The sequence below is a fragment of the Erithacus rubecula genome (assembly GCF_903797595.1).
Source record: "Erithacus rubecula genome assembly, chromosome: 24".
NCBI lineage: Eukaryota > Metazoa > Chordata > Aves > Passeriformes > Muscicapidae > Erithacus > Erithacus rubecula.
The window spans coordinates 4,081,834-4,106,228 of record NC_136676.1 but is presented as its reverse complement, the minus strand read 5'-3'; the positions used below and the strand labels follow the sequence as shown (position 1 = coordinate 4,106,228).

Sequence of the window (24,395 nt, the reverse complement as noted above, 5' to 3'; positions counted from 1 at the left end):
CCACCTATACATGTACATCTGTTCTATAGAACTGTATCAGATTTTGTGTGCAAACAGAAACATGCACATTCATACATATGTGTGAAATAACAAATATATGTATATAAACACACATATACTGTGTCTGTCTAGGATAGCTATATACCTTTACCTATATCTACACTTATGCATAAATGTATAAAAATTAAAAAATCCATGTGTGCCTGTATACACATACACAAAGATAAATACACCTATATAGCCATACAGATATGGAGATAAAGAGATGTGATATATAGATACATCTACACCTGTATGAGTATATACACCTCTGTAAATATACATCCATACCATGTGTAGATCTATCCTATGTACATACATCCCTTATCTACCCATACCTGTGTCTACACACACACTCACAAGTATATATGTACACAAATACACATGCATTAGAACCACAAATACATTATATAGACATGTAAAATATACAGGTGTGTAAGTACAGATACACACCCACATAGCAGTACCTAAATAAATCAGTATTTATAGCTGTGTATGCTCACATAAAGATAAATATATATATAGATATATATATATAAGATATCTATATATATAGAGAGAGAGAGATCTAAAAGTCCTGTGTATATTTACACGTGTGTACATAGATCTACACATGCTGCATATGAAGAGGCACCTGTGGGGGTGATGTAGACATATGTACATATCTGTGCACTCATGCAGAGATAACAGTATCAGTGCAGATACACAGGACATTCATGTCTGTCTGTGCAGGTGTGCCTGTCCCTGTGTCTCCAGGTGCACATCTGTGTCTGTGTACATGCGTGTGTGTGTGTAGGAATCTGTGTCTGCTTCTGTGGACACATGTGCAGGACAACAGGGGTACAAGACTGAGGCCACCCCACCATCCCTTCCCTTGCCAGACTCCACTGCGTCCTTCCCAAAGGATTTATTAAAACACAGAACAGAAACCGGGACACACAGAGCACGAAGCGGATGCAGGGGCGTTGCTTACGGCTGCCGGTGTCACCACGCTCCAGGTATCCCCATCCCAGTTCCAGCTGTCCCCTCTGTCCCACCCACCTCCCCTCCATCTGCCTGCCCCAAACCCGGCACATGTGGACCCCCAGCCACACCACAGCAGTGCCAGGGATTCCAGCAGGGCAGCAGCAGGCGTGGGCTTGCTCAAACACCACGAGACCCTTAGGGGGAGGCTGGGGAGCACAGCTGGCTGGGACACGGCACCGCTGGCCTCCACTCACCCCCACACCTGCCAACACAACCAGACGAACACCGCAGCTCCAGCCCTCCCTCCCTCCCCTCAGCCCACCTTGCCCAGACAAACTTTTCAAGTCTTCAATAAGAAAGTGCAAAAAATATACACGGACACAAACCCCCGGCCCCGCCGCTCCCACGGGGGCCGCAGCAGGCAAAGCACACTTGAAGCGGGAGCGGGACAGTGCGGCAGCAGCAGCTTCTCTTCCACGCAGGCAACGTTGGCACAATTTCCCCACCATGGCCAGGGACAGGGGACTGTCCCTCAGGGCTGCTGCAAGAAGAAGGGAGGGAAGATTTGCCCATCAGCCAAATCTGGACCCTCCCTACATGCCAACCCCACCTGGGAGGGGCTGCAGGAAGCATCTGCTTCCACCTCCACTGCAGCTGCTTGAGTCAGAGGCTGCAGCCAGAGAAAATGGAGCCTCCATTTAGTCCCCCCACCCCATCATGTTCCCCAGCAAACGGAGCACAGAGAGCAGCAAGTGCAACCTTACCTCAGCTAGGAGTGGGAGCTGCAGGGGAAAATCGTGGGAACTGCTAAATATCTGTGGTGACAGAGGAAACACCTTGCTCATTACTGTCCTTTGGCAGCACTCCTGGACTGCCCAAATCCACCCTCTGAATTTTTGTGCCCAAGAGCTAAACCCCAACCTACCAGTCACGTAGGGTCCCAGAGGCATCTGGCTGTAGTTGACAATTCCACCTGGCCCAGGACCACGGAAATTTGGCCCAAAGCTGTTGTTGAAGATTTGGGCAGAGCCAAAGGAGCCCTGGGGAGGCAAGGAAGGAAAAAGGCATGGGCCTGCGACCCTGACCTGACCATGACTCTCTCAGTGAGGGCTCTGTGCCCGTCCCCACAGACCTGGGCAGCTGGGTCCCCTCCACGGGTGGCCAGGCGGCTGAGGATGCTCCTCTCTGACATCTGCAGCCGGGCAGCCACGGGCGGGATGCGGGACAGCATGGAGGGCAGGCGTGTCACATCAGCCTTCATGTCACTCAGCAGCTCCTCGAGCTGGTTCAGCACTGCAAGGAAAGCAGGAGGTACTTGGGGGGATGCCTGCCAGACCCAGCAAGCTGAGAGGAGCAAGCAGCTCCTGGCTGAGAGAATATAAGATGGAGACATCTTAGTGAGGGTGGGGAACCCTTCCCAGCCTCAGAGCAGACTCCCCCAGCCCTGCAGGCACACACCCTTGTGCAGGACAGCGTTGGCAGGCTTGTTCCCAGCCAGAGACTCTTTGGAGAGGTGCTGGTGGCTCTCAGCAAGGCACTCCACCTCTGCCAGCCGTGCGTTCAGTGCCATGGCCGGGTGGCTGGGGTCTTGGGTCATGTTCAGGTACGCCGCCCTCCGCAGCTGCTCCTCGATCACCAGGGCCTGCTCCAGCAACTGCCAGGTGCAGCAGGGAAGGATTCAGGACCAGACCCTGCCCCACTATAAACCAGTAAACCACAGAGCCCCTCAGAAAGTCCACTCCCCGCTTCATTCACAGAAGATGCTGGCAAACTCCCCCCTGGTTTCTGGGTGCTGCTCTGGTCCTCCCACCGATAAGGACTCACCAGCCCTGGACCTGCCACTCGCCTTAAACCGCCGGGCAAGAAACTTGTTCTTCATCTCGAGGTAGTTCCCCTTGTGTATCTCTGACTTGAAGGGCTCGTTCAGGATCACGTAGCGTGGGTCATTCTGGATGTCCTGCCAGCGGGCATAGCCGTGACTGGTGTGGGGGAAATGTCAAGGGCAGAACCAGCCAGCCAGCAGCCTGCCCACCACCCCACAGCCAAACTGTGGCCCTAAACCCTCTCCCTGCTCATCACTGCAGCACCAGCCCAGCTCCCACAGCCCCAGAGAGGCCTCTCTCGCCTCGCTGCCTTCTGCTCTGCCAGGTCAAAGGGTACGTGACAATTCCTGCCAACAGCCAGTAGTCATGTCGGCGGTGCCAGATGTCGTAGATCTTGCCAGAGGACATGGCAGCCCTCTCCTCGTTCTGCCACAGCGTGTGCAGCTCTGTGGAAGCAAAAGCAGAAGGGAGACAGCCTGGTGAGGCAGCCAGACTGCACATCACAGCACAGCATGTGAGTGATGGAACCTCCCAGGACCACAGGCACAGTGCAGACCCAGGTCTGCTGCTGCTAGCAACGCATCAGCCCATCCACAGCCCGTGACAAGGGTCACATTTCTTGAACAGGTTCAGAGCCTCTGCAGCTGCTTTGCAGGAGGGGCCAACACCTTCTCTCCTACCTGTGAAACCACCATCAGCAATGTTGAACATGAATCTGAAGTTCATGTTTCTGTCATCCTTCTTTCCTTCCTCCTCTTCCTCTTTGTCACCATTTTGCTGGGCATCACTTGGCTCCTTCTCTTCTTCCTTGCCATCCTCTGCTTGGAAAACACAAGGAATTGGCCTGTCTAATTGTGCTCTACCACTAAACCTCTGGTGCCACCCCTGCCCCATCAACAGCCAGTCACTCTTGCAAATGCCACCAACCCCTCCCAGCAGTTCCCATTGTTAGTACAGGCAGTGCCCATCCAACAGGGTCCTGTTCTCACTCGTGGCTCCTGTGCACCAGTGGTGCTGGTGCTGATGGCATCTCTGCCACCACCCTGTGGGCATGTTCTCACTGCTCCAGGCACTGGCCTCACTCTGGGAATTCTTCCCACTCTTCTCCCTCCAAAGCCTCATGCCTCACCTGGTTTGACTTCTTTATCCTCCCCCTTCCCTGGGCTGCTGCTCAACTCCGCCTTCTCCAAAGGCTTCTCTTGCTCTTGAATTCCCTCATCTGCAGAAAGGAACAGGCCTACAAGAAATGCTTGACATGGAAAATGCTCTTCAGGGAAAAACCTACTCATCCAGACAGACTTTCCCTTTTAGAGTGAAGTAACTATATTGTTTGTATGTTCAAGATGCTCAAAGAACTTCAAGCAGAACATTCTTCTCCATTTTATCAAATAAATGCATTTAGTTTTCCCTCTTCTTTGAGACATCTGGAGGAACAAATGTCCCTCCAAAATGACCATTTCATATGCTTTACAACTTGACTTCTCAGGAAGTTCTGCAGGTTTGACAACATAGAGAAGATATGCAGCCTCACCTTTCACCAGGGGCTCAGAAGAAGGCTCAGCCTTTTCACAATCCTCTTGCTTCTCTTCCCTTGGCCTCTCTTTGCTGTCACAGCTTTCTGGGTGCTCTTCACTCTCCCCTTCAGCACTTGCAGGCACCTAAATGCCAAGCACCCATTCCAGATCAGGCCAGTCCTCCCTTCCCTAGAGAGTACCCCCCAAGTTCCCAGGCAGAGCAGGGGAAACTGGAGGGGATGCTGAATAAAGCCACCTCACCTGGCTGTCGGACACCTTTCTGGGCTTCTGCTCCACCAGGTCCTTTTCCTCATGGAACCCCAGTTGTGCTTCTATTTTGTCTGTTGGAAGAGCAAAATCAGAAAGCTGTTGAGCAGGGCCTGATGGGTCAAGCACTTGCAAAACCTCCTGGTGTCTTGGCCCACCTCCCTCCCAAGCCAGACCCCATCCACAACCCCCTGAATACCTGCAAGGGCCCCTGGTCCTGTGTGTGTGTGTGCTGGACTGGCTGGAACAGGTGTGTTGGGATCTGAAGACACAACCTCACTGGATCTCTTGCTCTCTGGGCCCTCAAGAACCAGGTCTGGGGTGCTGTACTTCCCATTGACATGCTCAAACTCCTGGACCTGGGGCAGACACACATGCTCAGGTCAAACAGAGCAGGGACATTCCTGCTGCCAGGGACTCGGCGTGTCCAGGCTGCTCACCCACAGAGTGACAGAACAGCAGGATTGCTGCACCCACCCCATTGGGAAAAGCCTCCAGAACATTCCTGGAAAGGCCCATTCATAATTTTACTCACCCACCTTCTTCCTTACTAGTGACATGACCCCGATGCGTGTCAGCACGTGCTGGCGCGACAGCCCCTCCCGAGGAACGCCGTCCGCAAAGGTCTCAGCACCGTCTGCCCCGGGCTCACACAGGTGTCTCATGAACAGAGACACATATGCCCTGCCAGGGAAGCCACACTTCAGTCCTGGCCTGCTCCACCCAGCACATGATCCCCTGTCACCCACGCAGGAGGGAAGTCTCACAGCCAGGAAGGGCACAAGAGATTCCATCTCAACAAAACAGACACTCCCCAAAAAGAGCTCAGAGTGAAGGGGTGCAGGCTGCCAACCCTGCCTGCCTGCCTGCACCTCTGTACCTGAACTCCTTCTCGCTCTTCCCTCGCAGATCCCGGACCAGCCAGTGGGAGTTGAAGGCATCCTGGGGCGGCATTCCCCAGCGCATGATGGCGTTCAGGAACGCCTTGCGCTGCCGGGCGTTGAAGCCCAGAACCTGCAGGGAGCAAAGGCATGGCTGGGGTCACAGAGTGGCCTCAGCAGCATGTGGCATCCTGGAGCTTCACAGCTGGACAGGACTAATGTCCAGCCTGCAGGCAGCCCGGGCACAACAGCATTGGCCATGCTCTGGATGAGGCTCACCTCGATGTTCCCCCCAACTCTTGCCAGCAAAGGAGGGAGAGGTTTGTCTCTGTCAGTCTTCAGCTGTCTCCGGGATTGTCTTCTGCCACCTAGAGCCAAGCAGCCTCAGTGATGGATGGGCCAGGCAGCAAGGAAAGACACCTCATGTGCCCCAGGCTTCCTGCCCTCCCTGCTGACAGGAGCAGAAGCCACCAGAGCATTTGCCCAGATTGCAGGGCCCCCCCCAGCCACCACTGCCCAGGCCAGAACACTCCTCTGCCCTTCCCAGGCAAAGGGGGACCATGCTTGGTCCTCATGGTGGACCAGACCACAATCCTGCAGAGGCCAAGAAGCTGGCTGCCTTCCCTGCCCTGGAAAGCTCCTCGCCTGACAGAAAGCAGGGATACACTACCCTGAACAGATGCCTCTAACCCAGACGTTCCTGATGCTTCCAAATCCCAGGGAGTATCAAATACATCAACTCACTTTGGCCTTCTGGCCTTTCTTCAAAGTCTTCATCCTCATCCTCAGAGCCAATGGAATACTCTGACTGGTTGTCAGAGAGCTCATCCTGCCACTCTGCAGAACACACAGGAGGCCAGGTTAAAAGACCCTGCCTGGGAGGGATGTGCTAGAATGTCTGCTTGAGGGTATTTATTACAGGCATTCACTGCCAGGCAGCAGGAGAGAGGGACACAGCAAGAGGAAATCACATTCTCAGCTTTTACAGAATTAGCATTCTGTTACGCAGCAAAAACCCAATTTGAAATATTTTGCCCACACACATCTTTCCTAGATTCTTCCAGCAAAAAAAGAGTTTACAGACCAACAAATAAAAAGAAAAAAAAAATCTTTGAAAATTTCTACACTGGAAAGTTTAGGAATCTGGGAAGTACAGATCCAGGCAATCTACCAACTGCAGAGATGCCAAGTGACAGCTCTGTCTGTCCTGTGAGCCTGGCCAGGAGCTGAGCACCTGTGGCTGTACCTTGGTCCTCCTGAGAGGTGTCATTGTAGTTGACCTGCTTGCGGATTCTCTTCCCTTTCCCCAGGTTCCTGGCCAGATCTTCCTGCTGCTGCTCATAGTGGTGCGCAGCAGCAGCTTCTCCCAGTAGTCAGGGTCCACATTCTCCTCTTGCTTGATGATCTCCCGTTCCACCTCCTCCTGTCCAGAGACAAGGGGCTCAAACAGTCACAGAGAGAGAGCAGGGGGGATCCTGCCCCATGCCAAGCACTCACAGGGACAGGAGAGGGAGGCAGAGGAACACGGAGGGATGTGCAAAGGGGTGATTGTAAGCCATGATACTGATCACATTACCACACCATCCTCTTCTCTCCACAACATACTGAGCCACTTTAAAGGAGCTGAGATACTCGTTCATGTTCTGCAGCTCTGTGTCATCAGTTGCATCCTGGTTCGGTCCAAAGCTTTGAGATGGCAGCATCATCATAGTGGATCACACTGCTGTCTTCTACATCCTTATTGTCACCTGCAGAGCAAAGCAAGGGCAACAGCAGCACAGATCAGGGTGCTGGACTGTCTGCTCTCAAGCCAGGAAAGTTGATGTCAGGTCAATGGGATAGAGAGGGCTATGATTTACCCCAGCAAAGAGGGGCTACACACCTGGTGGGGTGCCACCATGCTTTTTTTTCATGCCAGCAGTTGCTGCACCCCCTTTTGTTGACAGTGTGTCAGAGAAGGGGGTAACAGCATCCGGCATGGCAATCCGCTGTCCCTGAGACACCATGCCTGTAGCACAGGGAGAGAACATTGAGCCCCAGCAGCTCAGGGAGGGCCCTGCCTCACACAGAGCATTCCCACCTCACCCTCCACATCATCCTTGAAGAGTTCCTCTGTCCCAAACTTGAGGATGTCATCCAGCTCTTGCTTGGTCATGGAGCCTGACTTGGAGCCGAGCCCCGGGCGCACCACCAGGTGGGTGAGCATCATCTTCCTTTTGGCCACCTGGGTGATGCGCTCCTCCACAGAGGCCCTGGTCACGAAGCGGTAAATCATCACCTTCTTGTTCTGCCCGATGCGGTGAGCTCTGCTGAACGCCTGCGGGCAGAGCACGGGGCTGGTGAGGGTGGCACCATGCCAGATGGACAACGAGGCCATGCTGCTCACCCTCCATGAGAGGCACACGGTTCCTCAACAAGCATGAGGAAGAAGTGAGAATGTCACAGGGGAGAGCCAGTTTTATGTGTCAGGTCTCTCCCAAGCTGCAGAGAGGCCAGGATGAGGCCAGAGGGTGTGAGAAAGGGATGATGAGCAGAAACACCCACAAACACAGGAGAAAGTGTCAGCAGCTCTCAAGAGAAGATACTGAAATCCCAGTGAGGGTGTGCAAAGAGAGGGCACAGCCAGACAGGTACTTACTATACAGGAAGGAAAAGGGAAAGTCAGAAACCTGGATGTCATTGTGGGGATTCCAGTCAGAATCATAAATAATGACAGTGTCGGCCGTAGCAAGGTTTATGCCCAGACCACCGGCGCGGGTGGAGAGGAGGAAGCAGAACTGCTGAGCCCCAGGAGCTGAGAACGACAAACCCACAGGTGGGAATAGGTGAGACAGAGAGAAACACAGCTCAGAGAGGAGCAGCACCATTTCAGAGGGACAGAATGGCTTCTGAAGCTGACAAGCAAGAGGCAGGGGTGGGAAGGAGTGAAAACACATTGTTCCCTGGGAACCAGGTACTGCAGAACCCAACTCCAGAGCAAAGGGGAAGCTCTGTCATCTGCTGAGGGAAAGGCAGGAGCCCCTTCAGCTGAACAGCTGCTGGCACAGTCAGGGCTCCTTGTGGGAACCAACTCAAGGGTTTAACAGCACAGCACGAGCAGCCCCCACCGTTCCACAGGACACCAGACCTGCAAGTGTGGCACACGCCCTGGACACTGGCAGATGTCCTGCTGCTGGGCACACACTGCCACCCCCCATGCCCACCCTCAGCCAGGCAGGAAGGTGAGTACCATTGAACCTGTCGATGGCCTCCTGGCGCAGGCCGCCAGTGATGCCCCCGTCGATCCGCTCGTACTTGTAGCCTTCATACTCCAGGAAATCCTCCAGCAAATCCAGCATCTTTGTCATCTACAGGGCAAGGCATGAGAGGGTCTGCATGGCCAAACACCCCTGGGGACCCGCCCAGCCCCAGCATGGTCAGTAAAGCAAGCACAGCCAACAGGCAGCTGCCAAAGCAGCAAGACTCACATCTCATCTTCCACAGGCAACTCTGCCAGCAGGAAGGAATCGTGTCTGACTGTCCCTCCCCAAAGAAGAGCTTTGTGACTGTCACCTCCTTTCTATCCCGAGCTAACAGAGCTCTTAAACATGACAGGCACTCCCTCAGGAGTGAGCTGGGACACAGCCCTTCCACCATTATTGCCCTGGCTGCCTGGGGGAGAAGCTGTCACCAGCTATTCTACCTATTTCTGTCTGTTCCCAGCACAAATTTCCAATACATAATTTAAAAGAAATCCTTAAAACATTAATTATTATCCCTCCCTGCCCTCACCTGCGAGAAGATCAGAACTCTGTGACCCCCATCCCGCAACTTCTTCAGCATCTTTTGGAGCAGCATCAGTTTCCCAGAAGATTTGACCAAAGAATTCCCATCATAAGATCCATTGGGCAGCACAGGGGCCTCCTGTGAAGGCAGCATGGTCAGTGCCCACAAGGACAACCCACATTAACCCCATGGAGAACTTCACTTGCATATCCAAAACAAAAAATGAAGTCCATGTATGAAACCCACAGTGTTAACCAAAGCAGGATGATGGAAGCAGTTGCCCCCCAACACTGAGACATGTCCAAGGGTGCAAAGGCAGGGCACATACCACAGCAGCCACAGGGAACAGGTAGGGGTGATTGCAGCATTTCTTCAGGTCCATCATGATGTTGAGCAGTGAGACCTGGTTCCCACCACCTTTTGAATTCAGGGCTTCAAAGTTCCTCGTCAGAATGAATTTGTAGTACTTCCTACAGGAGTGGGGATGGGACAGACACTGTGTTAGTTGGGGCAGGTGTGGGACTGGCACAAACAGAAAGGCACTGAATTAAACCCCTTTACTGTCACTGGAGATGCAAAAGGGACATTTGGAGGGTTTTAAAAGCAATCAGCACCTAGGGCCGGGTCTTTCCAGTTGCTCTGGGCAAATCACAGCCCTGGAAGTGGGATGGACTAGGGGCACAGCATCTCCACCACCCCCTCTGCTGGGTGCCAGTCAAGCCCTCCTGCCCCCCAGGTGGGAACAAAGTGACAGGCCCTTCCTGCAGGTGCCCTGAGCTGCAGGAGATGCCACTGAAGCTGAACAGGTCAGCCTAGTAGAACCAGAGCTGGGGCAGCAGCAACACTCCAGGGTGACCCAGGTACACCAACAGCACAGACCATGTCCTAGTGCCAGGAATGGGAGAAGGAGATTCAGTCTCAGTGTTTACTCCATGCCCCCAGAGCCAGCAGAGCCACACTGCCAGCCTCCCATGCCCCCAGGACTGCACAGAGCCCAGCTCAACCACACAGAACACACCCCTTGGTGAGACACAGAGGAACTCCCACTTTTCCTGCAGCAGGTCCCAGGCCTTCAATCCCCACTGACACCTCACCATGCTGGGGGAAGCCAGACACCTCTGGAATTACTCACTTCTGCATCTGGCTCAGCTCCACCCGCACGATCAGCTCCGTCTTGGCCGGCATGTTCTTGAACACATCGGCCTTGAGCCGCCGCAGCATGTGGGGACCCAGCAGGTCATGCAGCTTTTTGATCTGGTCCTCCTTGGAGATGTCTGCAAACTCCTCCAGGAACCCCTCCAGGTTGCTGTGGAAGCAGCCAGACCCCCATGGCACTGAGCAACAGGGGCACGTGAAAGCAAAGGGATCTGCTGCTTTATGAGTTAAAACCAGGGCAGAGCTCTCGGGGCACAGGAGGAGATAATGCTCGTGTGCCTGCACCAAAGGCACAGCAAGGAGCCACCCTGATGGCCTGGGTAAGTGCAACTTACTTAAACCTCTCTGGAGTCAGGAAATTAAGCAGGTGGAAGAGCTCTTCCAAGTTGTTCTGGAGCGGAGTCCCTGTGAGAAGCAGCTTGTAATCGATCTTGTAGCTATTCAGTACTCTAAAGAACTGAAAAAGGAATAAGTTTGGATGACAAGGACTGCAAGGAACCAATGTGTCACCGTGGGACTCTGCAGGGTGCACGAGGAGCCTGAGCAGTGACCCCCATGCTGGGCATGCAGAGCAGGGTGCCAGCATGTCCTGCTCCCAGCCATTCCCACTGAGCACAGGCAGCAATCCTGTGTGTCCTTGGGTCACACCACTTGTCTCCTCCCCTGTCACCAGGGACAGGGAACATCACTGGAGACTGCATTGAGCCTCAGGTAAAGGGGAGAGAGAGGGATCAATTCCCTTCCACAATAGCCTGTTCAGGATGGTCAGGCAGCCAGGCTGCTGCCTCTCCAGCTGCTGGAGGGCTTTTAATGCCAGAGGATGTTAAACAGAGGAAAAAAAAAAAAAATCACTCACAAATGCCTGCCACCTACTTTGGACTGGTTGTTCTTCAGCCTGTGTGCTTCATCCACCACCAGACATGCCCACTCTATGGAGCCCAGCACTGCCTGGTCAATGGTGATCAGCTCATAGGACGTGAGCAGGACATGGAACTTGATCTGGGCTTCCTTCTGGAGGAGCAGAGGGAGAGAAAAGCTGGGATAAGTGAGCAGCAAACAGGACAGCCTCCACCTTTGCTGCTGCTGCATGTGATCCAAGATGAGAAGGGCTTCACTGCCTGGCACAGAGCCCACAGCAGGGCTGAGCTGTGCTAGTAGAACACCCAAGCACAAGAACCAAGCAGGAGACTATAGAAATAGAAAACCTCTGGCAGAAATCTGTAAAGCTCATCACAAATCTCCAGCATTTGTAAACAATGCCAGCTTCTCTCTGTGGGACAGCTGATCAGGGACCTAACCAGCCTCCCTCTCCAGGTCAAATTCTGCTCTCCCCTTCTTACTGACAGGTAAAGTGATGGGGCAGGCACAGACTCAGCTCCCACCTTCATCCTGAAAACCTTCTTCCCGCTCCGGATGGCGTTGTCCTCAAAGGAAAACTCGTTTTCCCGGATGACCGAGCGGCTCTCCTTGTCCCCCGTGTAGGTCACCACGTAGAAGTCAGGTGCCCACATCTCAAACTCACGCTCCCAGTTGATGATGGTGGAGAGGGGGGCACTGACCAGGTATGGCCCCTTCGAGTGGCCCTGCTCAGGGAGACAGAGCCCAGGCTGTTCTCTCCATAGCCAGCAGCTCCCGGCCACCTTGGGGACTGCCAGGCACCCCACTCACCTCCTTGTACAGGGAATACAAGAACACAATGGTCTGCACTGTCTTCCCTAGCCCCATCTCATCAGCCAGGATTGTATCTGTCCCTTGTGCCCAGGAGAATCTCAGCCAGTTCAGCCCTTCCAGCTGGTAAGGGTGCAGCGTGCCCCCCGTGGCATCAATGTACCACGGCTGCTTGTCAAACTTCACTGTAGGCTGAAAAGAGAGCCATGGCAAGCAGTGAAAACCACCTGCCCCTCCTTCCCCTGCACCCAAGCACATCCCTCTTCAGGTTTGTAACATCCAACAGCTCCAAAGGAGACACAGACACAGTCCCTGGCATAGTCCAGCCCCCAGGCTCCTCACAGCAACACCACTGCAGAGTTTTCAATGGAAACAGGTTCTCCAAAGGAACCAGAGGACAACATCACAGGACAAGGGCACAGACACCTCTAGGTTCTCATGCTGCCCTGCTGTCCCCACCACTCTCACTCACATCCACAAGAGGTGTTTCTGGAGGCTTTTCCAGCTTCTCCTCTTTCAGCTTTTTCCCTTTCTTGTTCAGCTTCTTCAGAGGGCGCGTGTCCTCCCCCAGCATCAGCTCCCTGTGACAGCCAGCACATGTCAGAGATGGCAGGGGGTCACTGTTCTCTCAGCTCTGAGCTGAGGGACAGGAACACCTCCCACTCTCCACTGTCCCTCTCTCCACAGGAGCTCTTCTGGCCCAGCTAGCAGGGGCACTCACAGGGCCCTGATTTTCCCCTCACAACAGTCTCCAGAATGAAGAACAGCAAACTCAGAGTATTGTGGTTTTCCCCCAAAATAGGCAGTATGGCCATGGAGACCATGAATGTCATGGCAGTGCAGACACAGAAGAAGGGGAGCACAGCCTGCAAAAGAGCAGGTGAGATTGCCCAGCAGTCCCAAAATGGCACATCAGGAGGGCCAGCCTTCATCAGTGCTGGGCCACTGCTCTTTGAAGAGAATTCACTGCCAGCAGTGTCAATGTATTCAAAAGGGGGGCACCTCTGTGTCCCCCTTGTTCCAGTCATCCCCACGGGCTGCCCTGGCTCTGCCCAGCTCCCCTGGCTGTGGGTTCATACCTGTGGTTCCAGTAGAGGAGTTTGAGGTTCTCATAGTAGGGGATGTCTATGTCATCAATCTCCCAGGTGCACTGGTCATAGGGCAGGTCCTTCCACTTGATCAGGTAATGGATGTCTCCCTTTTTATCAAAGCTGTAACATGGGGCACAGAAAACTGATCAGTGAATGCCACCATCCCCTGGGAGCAACTCACTGTGATCTACTTTGGCAAAGCTGGATGCTTCATCCTCTGCCTTCACCTACAGACTAGAACATCCAAGCTAAGGTAGAAAAGCAGTGTCAACACTTCCAGCAGAAATGCCTGTTCATCTGTAAGTGTGTCAAACCATTAAGCTTTACAGGCTGCTTTTTCTTTCCACTGAACAACCTCATTTCCCTGTTTCACCAGGATAACAGTGGATAACAGTGCTTCCCCTCTCACCTGCAGCATTCACCACTCTAGGAAGTTCAGCTTACTAAAAACAGAATAAACACACTTCCAAGTCTGACTCTGTGCCTACAGGGAAACCAGCTGCCTTGTTTGTGGACAAGGTAACACTCACATAAAAATCAGACAGGCAGCTTTAGTTCTTTCCTGCCATGCAGCCTTCCAGCAGAGCTGCTGCTACTGCTTGATATTTCAAGCTGCCACTTGAAATGTAGAAATTCAACAAAAACATGTCTCCAGCCACTTGATGCAGAAAGCCCATCTGCACAGCCCATTTTCTTCTACAGAGAAGAAACATCAATGTCAAGGCTCTGTAAGAGAGTCGGACACATGCTCCAAGTCTTCCCCTCAGCACCATCCCCAACAGCATCAGAATTTACAGAATGGTTAGGCTGTAACAGGACCCAAGCTGTATGACTGGGAAGAATGGAACAACACTGTGCATCCACCTTTGAGAAAACCTGCTATAACTCTATTTTTAATGTGCAACATAGCAGAAATGAAAATAAGGCAGCGTGGATCCCCTTCCAGCCTCAGCTTCACCCTGGGAGCAAATCTCCAAGGCAACAGAGATCTCAGCACAGGCCAGAAGCTGAAATTCCACCAGGCAAGGTTTTGGCCTTGCAGAAGGATGGCAGATTGCCTGCAGGCTCCTCACCTGTGGTTGAGGATGCGGTGGATCATCATCCACTCAGGCTTGATGCCATAGCGGTAGAAGCGCTCCTCCATCTTGGCATACTGGGGGTCCTTGTTCTTGCGCTTCTCCCTCTGGCTCTCCTCGTCCCCCGAGCCGTAGTCGAAGGCTGGCGGCTCCTCCATGTCGTTCTTGCGCTGGTAGTTGCGGAACATCACGGTGTGGTAGAGCTCCAGCTGCAGCAGGAGGGAGCCACGCTCAGCCCGAGGGGCAGGGAGCCGGGCAGGGGCTCTGCACCAACGCCACCTGGGCTCACCTGCAGCTCCTTGACCCAGGAGCAGTGCCAGTAGGAGAGGCCTGCCCACTTCACAAAGAACTGGCGCTCTGGGATCCCCTCCAGCACCTTGGGTGGGGGCAGAGGCAGCTCGGGGTCCGGGCTGGGCAGCACGGGCGGCAGCGGGGCTGGCGGGGGCTCCTTCCAGGCCCAGTGCAGGATGCGCTGCACCTTGCCTTTCAACGGGGGGCACTGGGGATACAAGAGCAAGAGCACAGAGTTTGAGACCCTGCCAGGGGCCACGGGGAGCTAGAGCAGGCGGGAGGAAGGGGACCCTCAATGCCAAGTGAACAGCTGCCAACACAGGGCACCTGAGAAGTGTCCCTGATACTTCTGCACCCCTCATGGGGACAGGTCTTGCCACCAGGCATCCCTCTCCATTGGCACCCCACCAGAAATCAGGCCACGAAGCTGCCAGCCAGCAATTCCCACAGGGAAACCACAGAGGCAGCAGAGCCTTCCAGAGCTACCCTGTGACCTCAGGCACACGCACCTGGCAGCAACACTCCTCAGAGAGGGGTTTGGGGCAGAGGGCAGGGCTGTGAGGGGCAGCAGCAGCCAAGAGCCACTGGCAGGCCAGGCAGGTGTGGGAGCAGGGACAGAGTAAGGAATGGGAATGCTGGTAACACTCACTGTACAGCGTGGGCAGAGCCATTCACCGTTTGGGATCTCTGGCAGCGGTGGGTTCAGGCAGTGAAGGTGGTAGGAGGACGGGCAGGTGTCGCAGCACAGCAGCTCCCCTCCGTCCTTACAGACCCGGCAGAACTCCATGTGGTCATCCTCCTCCTCCTCACCACCATCCTCTTCCTCCTCCTCCTCCTCCTTTGGCTCCCACTGGATGCCCTCCTTCTCCTGGGGAAGCACAGCCAGTGTAACATCGAGGGTTTCCACCCGCAGGCCACCCACTCCCACAGACCCCCCACCCCACTCACACAGTGGGGGCAGCTCCACTTGCCCTCAGGGGCCTTCTCCAGCTCGGGGTCCAGGCACACCAGGTGGTAGGCACGGGGGCAGGTGTCGCACAGGATGATCTCCCCGCCCTGCTGGCACACCTCGCAGTAGTCCTGGTGGTCCGTCTCGTACCCATCCCCCTCTTCGACTGCAAACAAGGGACAGGTGACAGTCAGAGGGGTGGCAGAGCAGCCAGCTCTCCCGGAGGGAATGGGACACTTGCTCCTCTAGCATACACTTAAGGAAATAAGGACAGCATTTCACCTCAGACCCCTCCTGTTAATTCCCACTGCCTCTCTGTCCCTCAGCACCACAGTTCACCTTTGCACACAGCATCATCTCACCTCTGTCTCTCTTTCTCTCTCCACACTGTATCATCCTTTGGTTCCTTCAGGCTCTCAATGGAGAATGCCAGAACCTGGAGAGTTGCAAGGGAGGCCGGTCAGAGAAACCTCCCCAGGCACCAGCACCAGCTGCAAACGCACCATGCAAGGGTGACACGGCCAAGGACAGGACTCCTCTCCTGGGACTACTCTGCTCTTCCTCAGGGCTCCTGGCACAGAGGCAGGAGCACTCTCGACACAGCATGGATGGGAAAAGGAGAGGAACGAGGCCTTGCAAGTGCCAGAACAGCTAATCTCAATTCCCTGCTCAGCCACAAACTCCTGGCATGGAACTCTGACCCTCCACTCCTCCAGCACACAGCAGGATCTGCCTACCTCCAGCACCAGGGCCCTCACAAGACCACAGACAATGCCCTTTATACACAAGACATGGGGCCAGCCAGCCAGCCCAACTTCACTGACCAATGGGGAGGCTGGCCAGTGTCACAACCTAACTGATTCCCCAGCCCAGAAGCTGCCCTTCCATTTCTTGGAAACAAAAATCCATCAGAAAAGCCAAGAAGCCAAAGGATGCACCTGGATCTGAAACATCTCATCCTAAACAAAGACACAAGACAGAAAGGCAACGTGCTCAGCACAGAGAGCTGCTCTCCACAGCAGCACAAGGACAGAGATGCCATGGCACAGCATCCACACAGGAAGGGATGAAGGGACACACACACAAATGTGGTCACACAGCCACTGGCAGATCCTGACAGATCCTTTCCACCATGGTTCACGTGCCTCCCTGTCCCTGCATCACTACCACAGTGCTGTCACCTGCCTGACTGCACAAAGGACCCCTCACCTTCACACGGTCTCACCACAGCCTGCCCTGCTCTGCTGGGAGCTTGCCTCAGAAGATCTCCTCAGAAAAGATTTCCTCAGAAAATCACTTCCCTGAAAACTCCACAAATTCTGAAACTTCCTTGCAGCCCCCAGCAGCAAGGCCTGGACACCAAGAGAGCACCTCACACTCCACACAGACAGGCACAGGCACATCCTCTCCCACTGAGCCAGTGCCACACACAGCCCGGAGCTGCATGGGCCAGGGAAGCACCATCTGAACAGGGAATCCAAAACAGGAACAGAGTACAAAGGGTGACCTACTCCTCTTTTTCTTTTTCCTCTTCTTCCCTCTCTTCCCCAGGCCAGCTGAGCACTCGGAGCGCATGGAGGAGCTGTTGATGCTGGCACTGTCAAAGTCGGATTCTTCCCGTTCCTCCTCTTCACTCTGCAGAGGGAAAAAGCAAAGCACACCTAGCCCAAGTGCTGGCAGCCCAGTTGTCATTCCACTGTTGAGACTGTTCTCCTGCATATGAACAACCCTATCCTCCCACCATGTGCATCCAAAGAGTCCTTTTTACAGCACTTGGCAGAACTTTACTCCCTCTCTCTCTTTCGACACCCATTTCAGCTGTGCCATCCCTCCTGTGTCCACGCATGCAGGCATTCACACTTGGCATTCCCATAGTATGAAAGGAGTCAAAACAGGCCCAGCATCCCATGGAATCAAAACATAATAATTCATCTGAATTCCTCAAGCAAACTCAAGCATGTAAATCCCCAGCCTGCACACTCCTGACCAGGGGCTCCAGCTGCACGAGGCACCCCGAGCTCTTTGTGACTCTCTGGAAGGTGAATGTGTGGATCTAGAGCACAGGAGGAATTTTTTATGATACATGATTGAAAATCTGCAGAAATGAGTGTCTCCTGCCCTTCAACCTTCAACACACAGATGTGCTTGCAAACAGGCTGTGTTATGGGAACTAGAGCTGGAGACACAGTGAGATGAGGGGGTTTGATCAATATTATCAATACCTAGAAGAGCCCCAGCCCCAGTCACTAGTTATCTAAGGAAATTATTCTTTAAAATGCTGTTAATTCCTTGAAACATGCCTGATACTGGTGCACTGAGCAGAGCCCAGTGTGCTCTGGCTGGGCAGCTCCAGCACCCCAGGCAATGCCGTGGGCAGGCCCTGCTAATGCAATTAAAGCATCCCAGAATTCTCTGTGACATACGGTTCAGATGCAGTGCAAGCCCTGAAGAATTCCTTTGCAAATGAAATCTGAAATGATGGCATTATCACCCACACTGCTGGAAGTAAACAGGGTCATGTGATTTTAGCAAAAACTGTGGCCAGACACGAGTCTCACAAATGTGATTCTGGACATGGGTGCAAGTGGATGTGCAGATCAGCTATGACACCCCTGACATGGGAGGACTGTGCCATCCCCAACAAGGGTTTGTCCCAGTATTTCCCTCCCAGACCCACAGCCCTGCAAACTTACAGAGGAGCCCTTTTTCCTTTTGCTGGGGATTCCTCCAAACCGGAATTTCAAGCCTGCCATCTTTTTCCCTTTCCCCTTTTTCTTCCCATCTTTGGAGCCCTTGATTTTCTTCCGTACACCTGGACCTTAAGAAATTGAAAACTTGTTTGGTAGTCTACAAAAAATTGTCCTCCAAATCACCCTCCAGCACAGTGCAACAGTGACTTCCCAAGGCAGAACATGGCACAAAGTCAGATCCCCCCCTTTCCCACTGCTGCTCAGCTTAATTAATTGCCACAAACTACCAAACATCCAGCAGACCCAGAGGCTTGATCTGCCATGGTTCATGAACCACATGCCTCTCAAAGACCTCTGCAAGGACAAGGGGACCTGCAGCTTGGAGCTGCACCCCTCTGGCACCCACTTTTCCCTCCCATTTGCTAAAGCTTCTGCTTTGCAGCCTTGTGCCAGCTCTGCTAGCAGGAGCAGCCCCCCACAAGTGGCACCCACCCTTCCCCTCCTTGGTTTTGGCTTTCCTGATGACGGGGGGCAGGGCAGGGAGCTGGGGGCTGGCAGGGAGAGCTGGGGCAATGGTGACAGTCTCCACAGCTGCAGCCACAGCCGCCGCAGCCGCCGCCGCCGAGCTGCCCTTGAAGGGGTTGTTGGCACTGAACTCTCGCCACTTGGCACCGAGCACTGTCATCATCTTGGACATGGGGATCTTGGGGTTCTTCTTGGCAATCAGAGGCCTGCAGGGCAGGGGAGAGGGAGAACCATGTGTTAGCAGCACTGTGGTGTGTGTCTGCTCCTGCCCTCACTGCTGGTGCTTCAGCCCAGAAGAGCGGCAGCGCTACCTCCCAGCAGGAGCTTCATGGAGAGGCAGAAGAAATCAGAGTTTCCTTAAGCAAATATATGCAAGGGGGGCAGACCTAAACCTCCTCAGAGATCTCCCTTCCCTGAAATAACTGCTGTGCTCTGAAAGGCTCATAGTACAAACAGAAATGCATTAGCACTGTTTTTCTCATGAAACTTTTCATATAACCATACACAAAAAACCAGGGCTTTGGAGAGCAGGAAAAACAAATGCTTCAGCTGTTTGAGTCAATCCTGCAAATAAATGGAGTTCTGAGGACTGAGTTGGGAGGAAGAAGCGACAAGGAACTGGTGATGCAGAATTGACTTCACAACTTCATCTGAGCAATGCCCAAACCTCAACCACCAAGTCCACAGTTCCCTACCTGAGGAACTGGCTGAAAGCCTTGTAATTCGTCAGAGTGTGATAATCCTCTTCTGAGAAAACGTAATCTACATCATCGAGACCCCATTCCTCCATGAGCTGGGCTGAGCTCTTGGGCTCCTAAAGATTTAGAGAGTCATCATGAACACAAACACTCATGGCTCTGCAGATGAGCAGCACAAGGCTGGGTCTGCCATGTGCTCCATATCTCCCTAGTCAGTGATATGCAGGGATTTGTTTCAGGGATTTGTGACACAGCACACACAAGCATTTAATAAATTAATACTTTATGCAGTCCCAAGAAACAAATTAACATGGCACCATGCAAATGCTCCCCACCATGTAACACTATACAAGGCCTTGGCAGGTTTCACAACTCAAAAAACTCAGCTTCTCCCTGCACTCAAGATAAGCATTGGGGAAATAGAACTTCTCCTGTCCCAGTCATTCACCTGCAACCTCAGCCTTGCCAAACCCAAGGAAAGTTTCTCAAGAAACCCCCAATTCTCCTTGTCCAAGCCTGGCTTCAGGCACTAGAAACCAGCTCAGAGTAAAGTCTTTTGTACCTTTAAACCTCCATCATCATTGTCATCTTCTTCTTCATCCTTCTTCTTCCTTTTTGGCTTTTTCTCCTTCTTATCTTTCAGTTTTTTCTTCTTCTTTTTATTGGGAGAATAGTCACTCCCTTCACTTTCTGACTTCTCCTCAATCTCCTCTTCATTTTCTGACATTTCATCATTGCTCCCCTAAAAGAGAAAGGGACAGTGAAAAACAAGCCTGCCCCCACTTCACTGTCTTCCACAAACCCTTCCTCTCACATGAAACCTCCCATCTGCAGTGGATGGATGCACTCTGCTTCCCCACAGTCACAAAACAGACTTCAATGGTTACACTGTGCTGGAAGAGCCAAAGCCAGGGACTGCCCAGGGGATATTTTTATTATAATATTTTTACACTGACTGGTAACAGAATTACCATCCCAAGGAGTGTGGCTGCCTGCTGGGCAGAGCCCAGGTAACTTCCTGGGCTGCCAACACACACGCCCAGGGCATGTCCAGCCTCTCAACAACAGCACAGCCAAGTCCTTCTCAGCAGAGCTGCTCTCGATCTGCTCATCACCCAGCCCAGATTGACACCGGGGGCTGCCGTGATCCAGGTGCAGCACCCACACTTGGTTTTGTTGAACTGCACCAGGTTCCCATGGCTCCCTCCTCTGGATGCCATCCTGTCCCTATGGATGCCATCCCATCCTTATGGATGCCACCCTGTCCCTATGGATGCCACCCTGTCTCTGTGGATGCCATCCTGTCCCTATGGATGCCATCCCATCCTTATGGATGCCACCCTGTCCCTATGGATGCCACCCTGTCGCTGTGGATGCCATCCCATCCCTATGGATGCCACCCTGTCCCTATGGATAGCACCCTGTTCCTATGGATAGCACCCCGTCCCTATGGATGCCACCCCGTCCCTGTGGATGCCACCCTGTCCCTATAGATAGCACCCTGTCCCAAAGGATGCCACCCCGTCCCATCCCTATGGACACCACCCCATCCCTATGGATGCCGCCCCGTCCCTCGGGGGCACCGAGCAGCACCAGGGCCAGCACAGCGGACAGCGCCCAGCCCCGCCAGCCCTTCCCGGGCCGATCCCGGTTCCCTCGGCCCCTCCCGCCCGGCCCCGGGCGCTGATCGCCGGGGCTGCCGGGGCTTCGGCATCCGTCGGTCCCTCCCGGCTCGGAGCAGCCCGCGCCTCTCCTTCAGCGGGGTTAGGAACAGCTGGAATTGGGCACAGGATAATTGGTTTCCATGGGAACTGCTGCAGTACAGGTTGAATCTCCCTCTCCGCTGCCTTCCCTGCCAAGGACCTTCATCTGCCTGCGCTGAGGTTCCAACCACAGCCCGGGATTTTTTCCGGGGGGTTGCAGCATCGCCTGGAGCTCCACTGCGGCTGGTGCCGGCGAATTCCCGCGGCAGTGCGGCACGGCAGCCCCGATAGAGCCCGGGGACTGCAGCGGGCACGGGCACCGGCCTCACACCTCACTGCCCCTAGCAGGGGTAAGGCTCATTACTGGCCCCCAAAACTCTTGAGAAGTTCAGGAAAAGGAAGCCCCATTCAAGGTCCTCTATATTTTGCCCCCTGACCCCGAGGGCAGCCTGGGTGCTGCTTCATGCCAACAGACAGCTCCAGCACCAGCTTCTCCCTGGATTTGACAGATGACCAGGCAGAACCTGGTTAGAGCTGCCCACACAAGGCATTAATTAAAAAACAGGGGTTCTCAGCCTGTTATTTCCTCCCCACCCCCAGCTCAGCAGCAGCCAAGCTCAGCACAAGCTGCACACACAGCTGCAGGGCTCAGGCAGGTCAGCAGCAACAGCAAAGAGGCACAGGTGAAAATATCTTGGAGTTGTGTTTTATTTTACCCCCTCAGAAAACATAGGGAAAAAAATGTGCCTAACAATGGGAGAGGTAGAGGGGGCAGAGAGCCTGAGCCTGCTTTGTGTGGTATCTGCAGAAGGAGAACATCACCATGGCCAAGATGGAAACAAGCTTCCTTGGGGCCACAATGGCAAGAGGCAGTGCAGGATGGAATCACCTGTCTTTAAACCAGCAGCTCATCACACTCTTCCTGTACCACAAGCACTCCAATGCCATACCTCATCCAGCCAATCTGTTTACAGATGTCCTGGGGAGATCAGAAACACCCAGCCCTGCCTTGGCAAGGGGGGATGTGCCCAGTTGTGCTGGGTGAGCAACTTCTCCCCAGCTTCAGCAGGAGAAGTAGGGGGATGAGGAACCATCACTGCTCACTCTTTCATCCCAGCAGCTTGTCTATGTTTAGGCAGTAAAAAGGGCTGGCACAAGATGCCTGCTCCTGGCCTCGTGTCCAGCACTGTCTGGGGACAGGATGGTGAGAGGCAGAGCCCATGTGGCACAGCATCAGTGAGCCAGGCTCCAGGAGCAGTGCCAGCCAGCAGCACACCTCCAGTGCAGCCTCACTCCCTTGAGGACACAAATCCTCACCTTTGTTTTCCTACAGAAGGCCTAAGTGTGCCAAGTCCTGGTGGACCCTGGACCATCCCACTTGCAAACAGCTGGAATGAATGCAGCCAACACCAGTATCCACAGAAACCTCCAAGCCCTGCCCCAGTCATGGCAATTTGCATCTCCCTCTTTGGGAACATGAGCCTCGGATGCTGTGCTGGTGCAGCCACCTCAGCATGATTTACTGCTGTCCCCAGATGCTGCATTTTGGTGTGGGCAGGAGGACCTCAGCACATAGGGCCAGGCAGTACTGCTGGACACACCCACATACCCACGAGAGCCGAGCTGCTCCTTGGGGTAGGTGCCTGCATCACTCCAGGAGGCACTGTGACCCTTCTCCCCTCAGCTGCTCCCCAGTGACCACTTGCAGGGGACATTGCCACTCCTGAGTAGCCAAGCTAGAGGCACCACGGGCAATAGTCACTTCCAAAGGCTGGGAGAGCACATGCTCAATGAGCAATAACAACCCTTCTTGCCATCCACAGAGACCCAAGAGATGCTTGCAGCACTCTGAGCTGCTGCCTCTGCACCACAGCTGAGGAGCCTTAGCCCAGTATGAGAAAATGCAGTGTTACCTCCTTCTTCCTCCTCTTGATTTTAGCAGTCTTGCCATCTTTCAGCTTCTTGGATTTCTTCTTTTTCTGTACCACAACTTGGTCTTCTGCAAAAAACTCATCCAATCCTTCCAGCACTCCATCATCTTCTTCTGGGGACAAAAGGGACAGCTCACGTGGACAGACTGCACAGGCACAGGACACCATGACATAGGAGCACACCTGAGCAGCAGCCTCAGGCCACAAGACACATCTGTGGCCTCTCCTGCAGACCCTCACAGTAGCAGCTGCCCCACTGGTGTCTCTCAAGGGTTTTGCCCAGCAGCACCAGCCTCAGATCCTCCTGCCACTCACATCCAGCACAGAGGTGTGAGCACGCTGCACTCTCAGAGATGGGCATGGGGACACCCCGTGCACTGCTGCTCCTGCTGACCTGGGACTGCAGACACTGGGGGAGCATTTGGCTTTCACCTTTCCAATCCCCAGAGCTCACAAAAGCACACAGAGCAGAAGAGAGGGAGAGTTCATGTTGAAAATGGTGCCACAGCTGCCAGGCTGCTCTGGGCTGCTCACAGCACACACACAGCCCTGGGCAGAGGCACTGATGCTAGTGCACACCTCCCCTTCCCATCACTATCTCCCCAAACCCAGAGCATCCCTGTCAGTCTCCACATGGCTTTAGGCCTGTCTTTATTTTTAATTTCTGAGCTCATACAGCAACACCACTTCGGAGTGGTCAGGACATATTGCTCACTTGACTTCTGTGAGGCCCTGGTACAGGGAAAAGCTGTGGATGCTTCATCCCTGGAAGTGTTCAAGACCAGGATGGACACAGCTTGGAGAACCTGCTCTAGTGGAAGGTGTCCCTGCCCATGGCAGGTGGTGGAACTGGATGGTCTTTACGGTCCCTCCCAATCCAAACCATCCTGTGCTTCCATGATTCACTGATTCACGCTGTGCTGGTTTAGGTCTGACAGGCTGGGCATCGCTGCACCAAGCCCAGCCCGGGGAACCAGCCGGCCCCCAGGCACCGCCCGGGTGGGCACCGGCTACTGAGGAGGACCTGGCACAGACGCCTCGGGTCCGGGGCGTGCGGACAGCGGGGATCGCCCGCGGCACGGCCGGACCGACCCGGGGAGCGATGCCACGGCCCCGCCCGCGCCCCCCCGCCCGCCGCCGCCGCCTACCCGACACGTCCTCCTCATTGTCCGCGTCGTCCAGCAGCTCGCGGGCGGCCGCCGGGCCCCGCATGCCGGGCGGGGCAGCGCCCGCCCCGGGCCGAGCGCCGGGCAGAGCCGGGCGCGGCCGCTCCGCGCCAAGATGGCGAGAGCCGGCCCCGCCCCCTGCGGGGACACACCCTCGGCCACACCCCCCGACACCCGGGCCGCGCCCCCGGCCAACG

The 24,395-nt window shown here is 54.3% G+C and overlaps 1 protein-coding gene across 1 annotated transcript; it reads right to left on the bottom strand.

Annotated features, from left to right (window-relative positions):
• Positions 1-931: 931 nt before the first annotated feature.
• On the bottom strand, positions 932-24,321 carry CHD5 (chromodomain helicase DNA binding protein 5). Its single transcript, XM_079326323.1, is given in 45 exon segments — positions 932-1,546; positions 1,770-1,820; positions 1,931-2,045; positions 2,138-2,298; positions 2,464-2,659; positions 2,852-2,984; positions 3,166-3,274; positions 3,509-3,646; positions 3,958-4,065; positions 4,360-4,486; positions 4,604-4,683; positions 4,809-4,968; positions 5,149-5,293; positions 5,490-5,623; positions 5,770-5,858; positions 6,235-6,327; positions 6,737-6,842; positions 6,845-6,913; positions 7,067-7,084; positions 7,086-7,173; positions 7,175-7,238; positions 7,373-7,498; positions 7,576-7,807; positions 8,160-8,284; positions 8,720-8,837; positions 9,262-9,393; positions 9,584-9,725; positions 10,388-10,561; positions 10,746-10,867; positions 11,284-11,421; positions 11,793-11,993; positions 12,079-12,270; positions 12,551-12,659; positions 13,158-13,289; positions 14,243-14,454; positions 14,535-14,744; positions 15,186-15,404; positions 15,485-15,651; positions 16,997-17,120; positions 18,179-18,303; positions 18,668-18,906; positions 19,396-19,514; positions 19,961-20,140; positions 23,015-23,145; positions 24,181-24,321. Coding segments are annotated over 44 exon segments (5,874 nt in total). The 5' UTR covers positions 24,245-24,321; the 3' UTR covers positions 932-1,546; positions 1,770-1,812.
• Between the last annotated feature and the right edge of the window lie 74 nt (positions 24,322-24,395).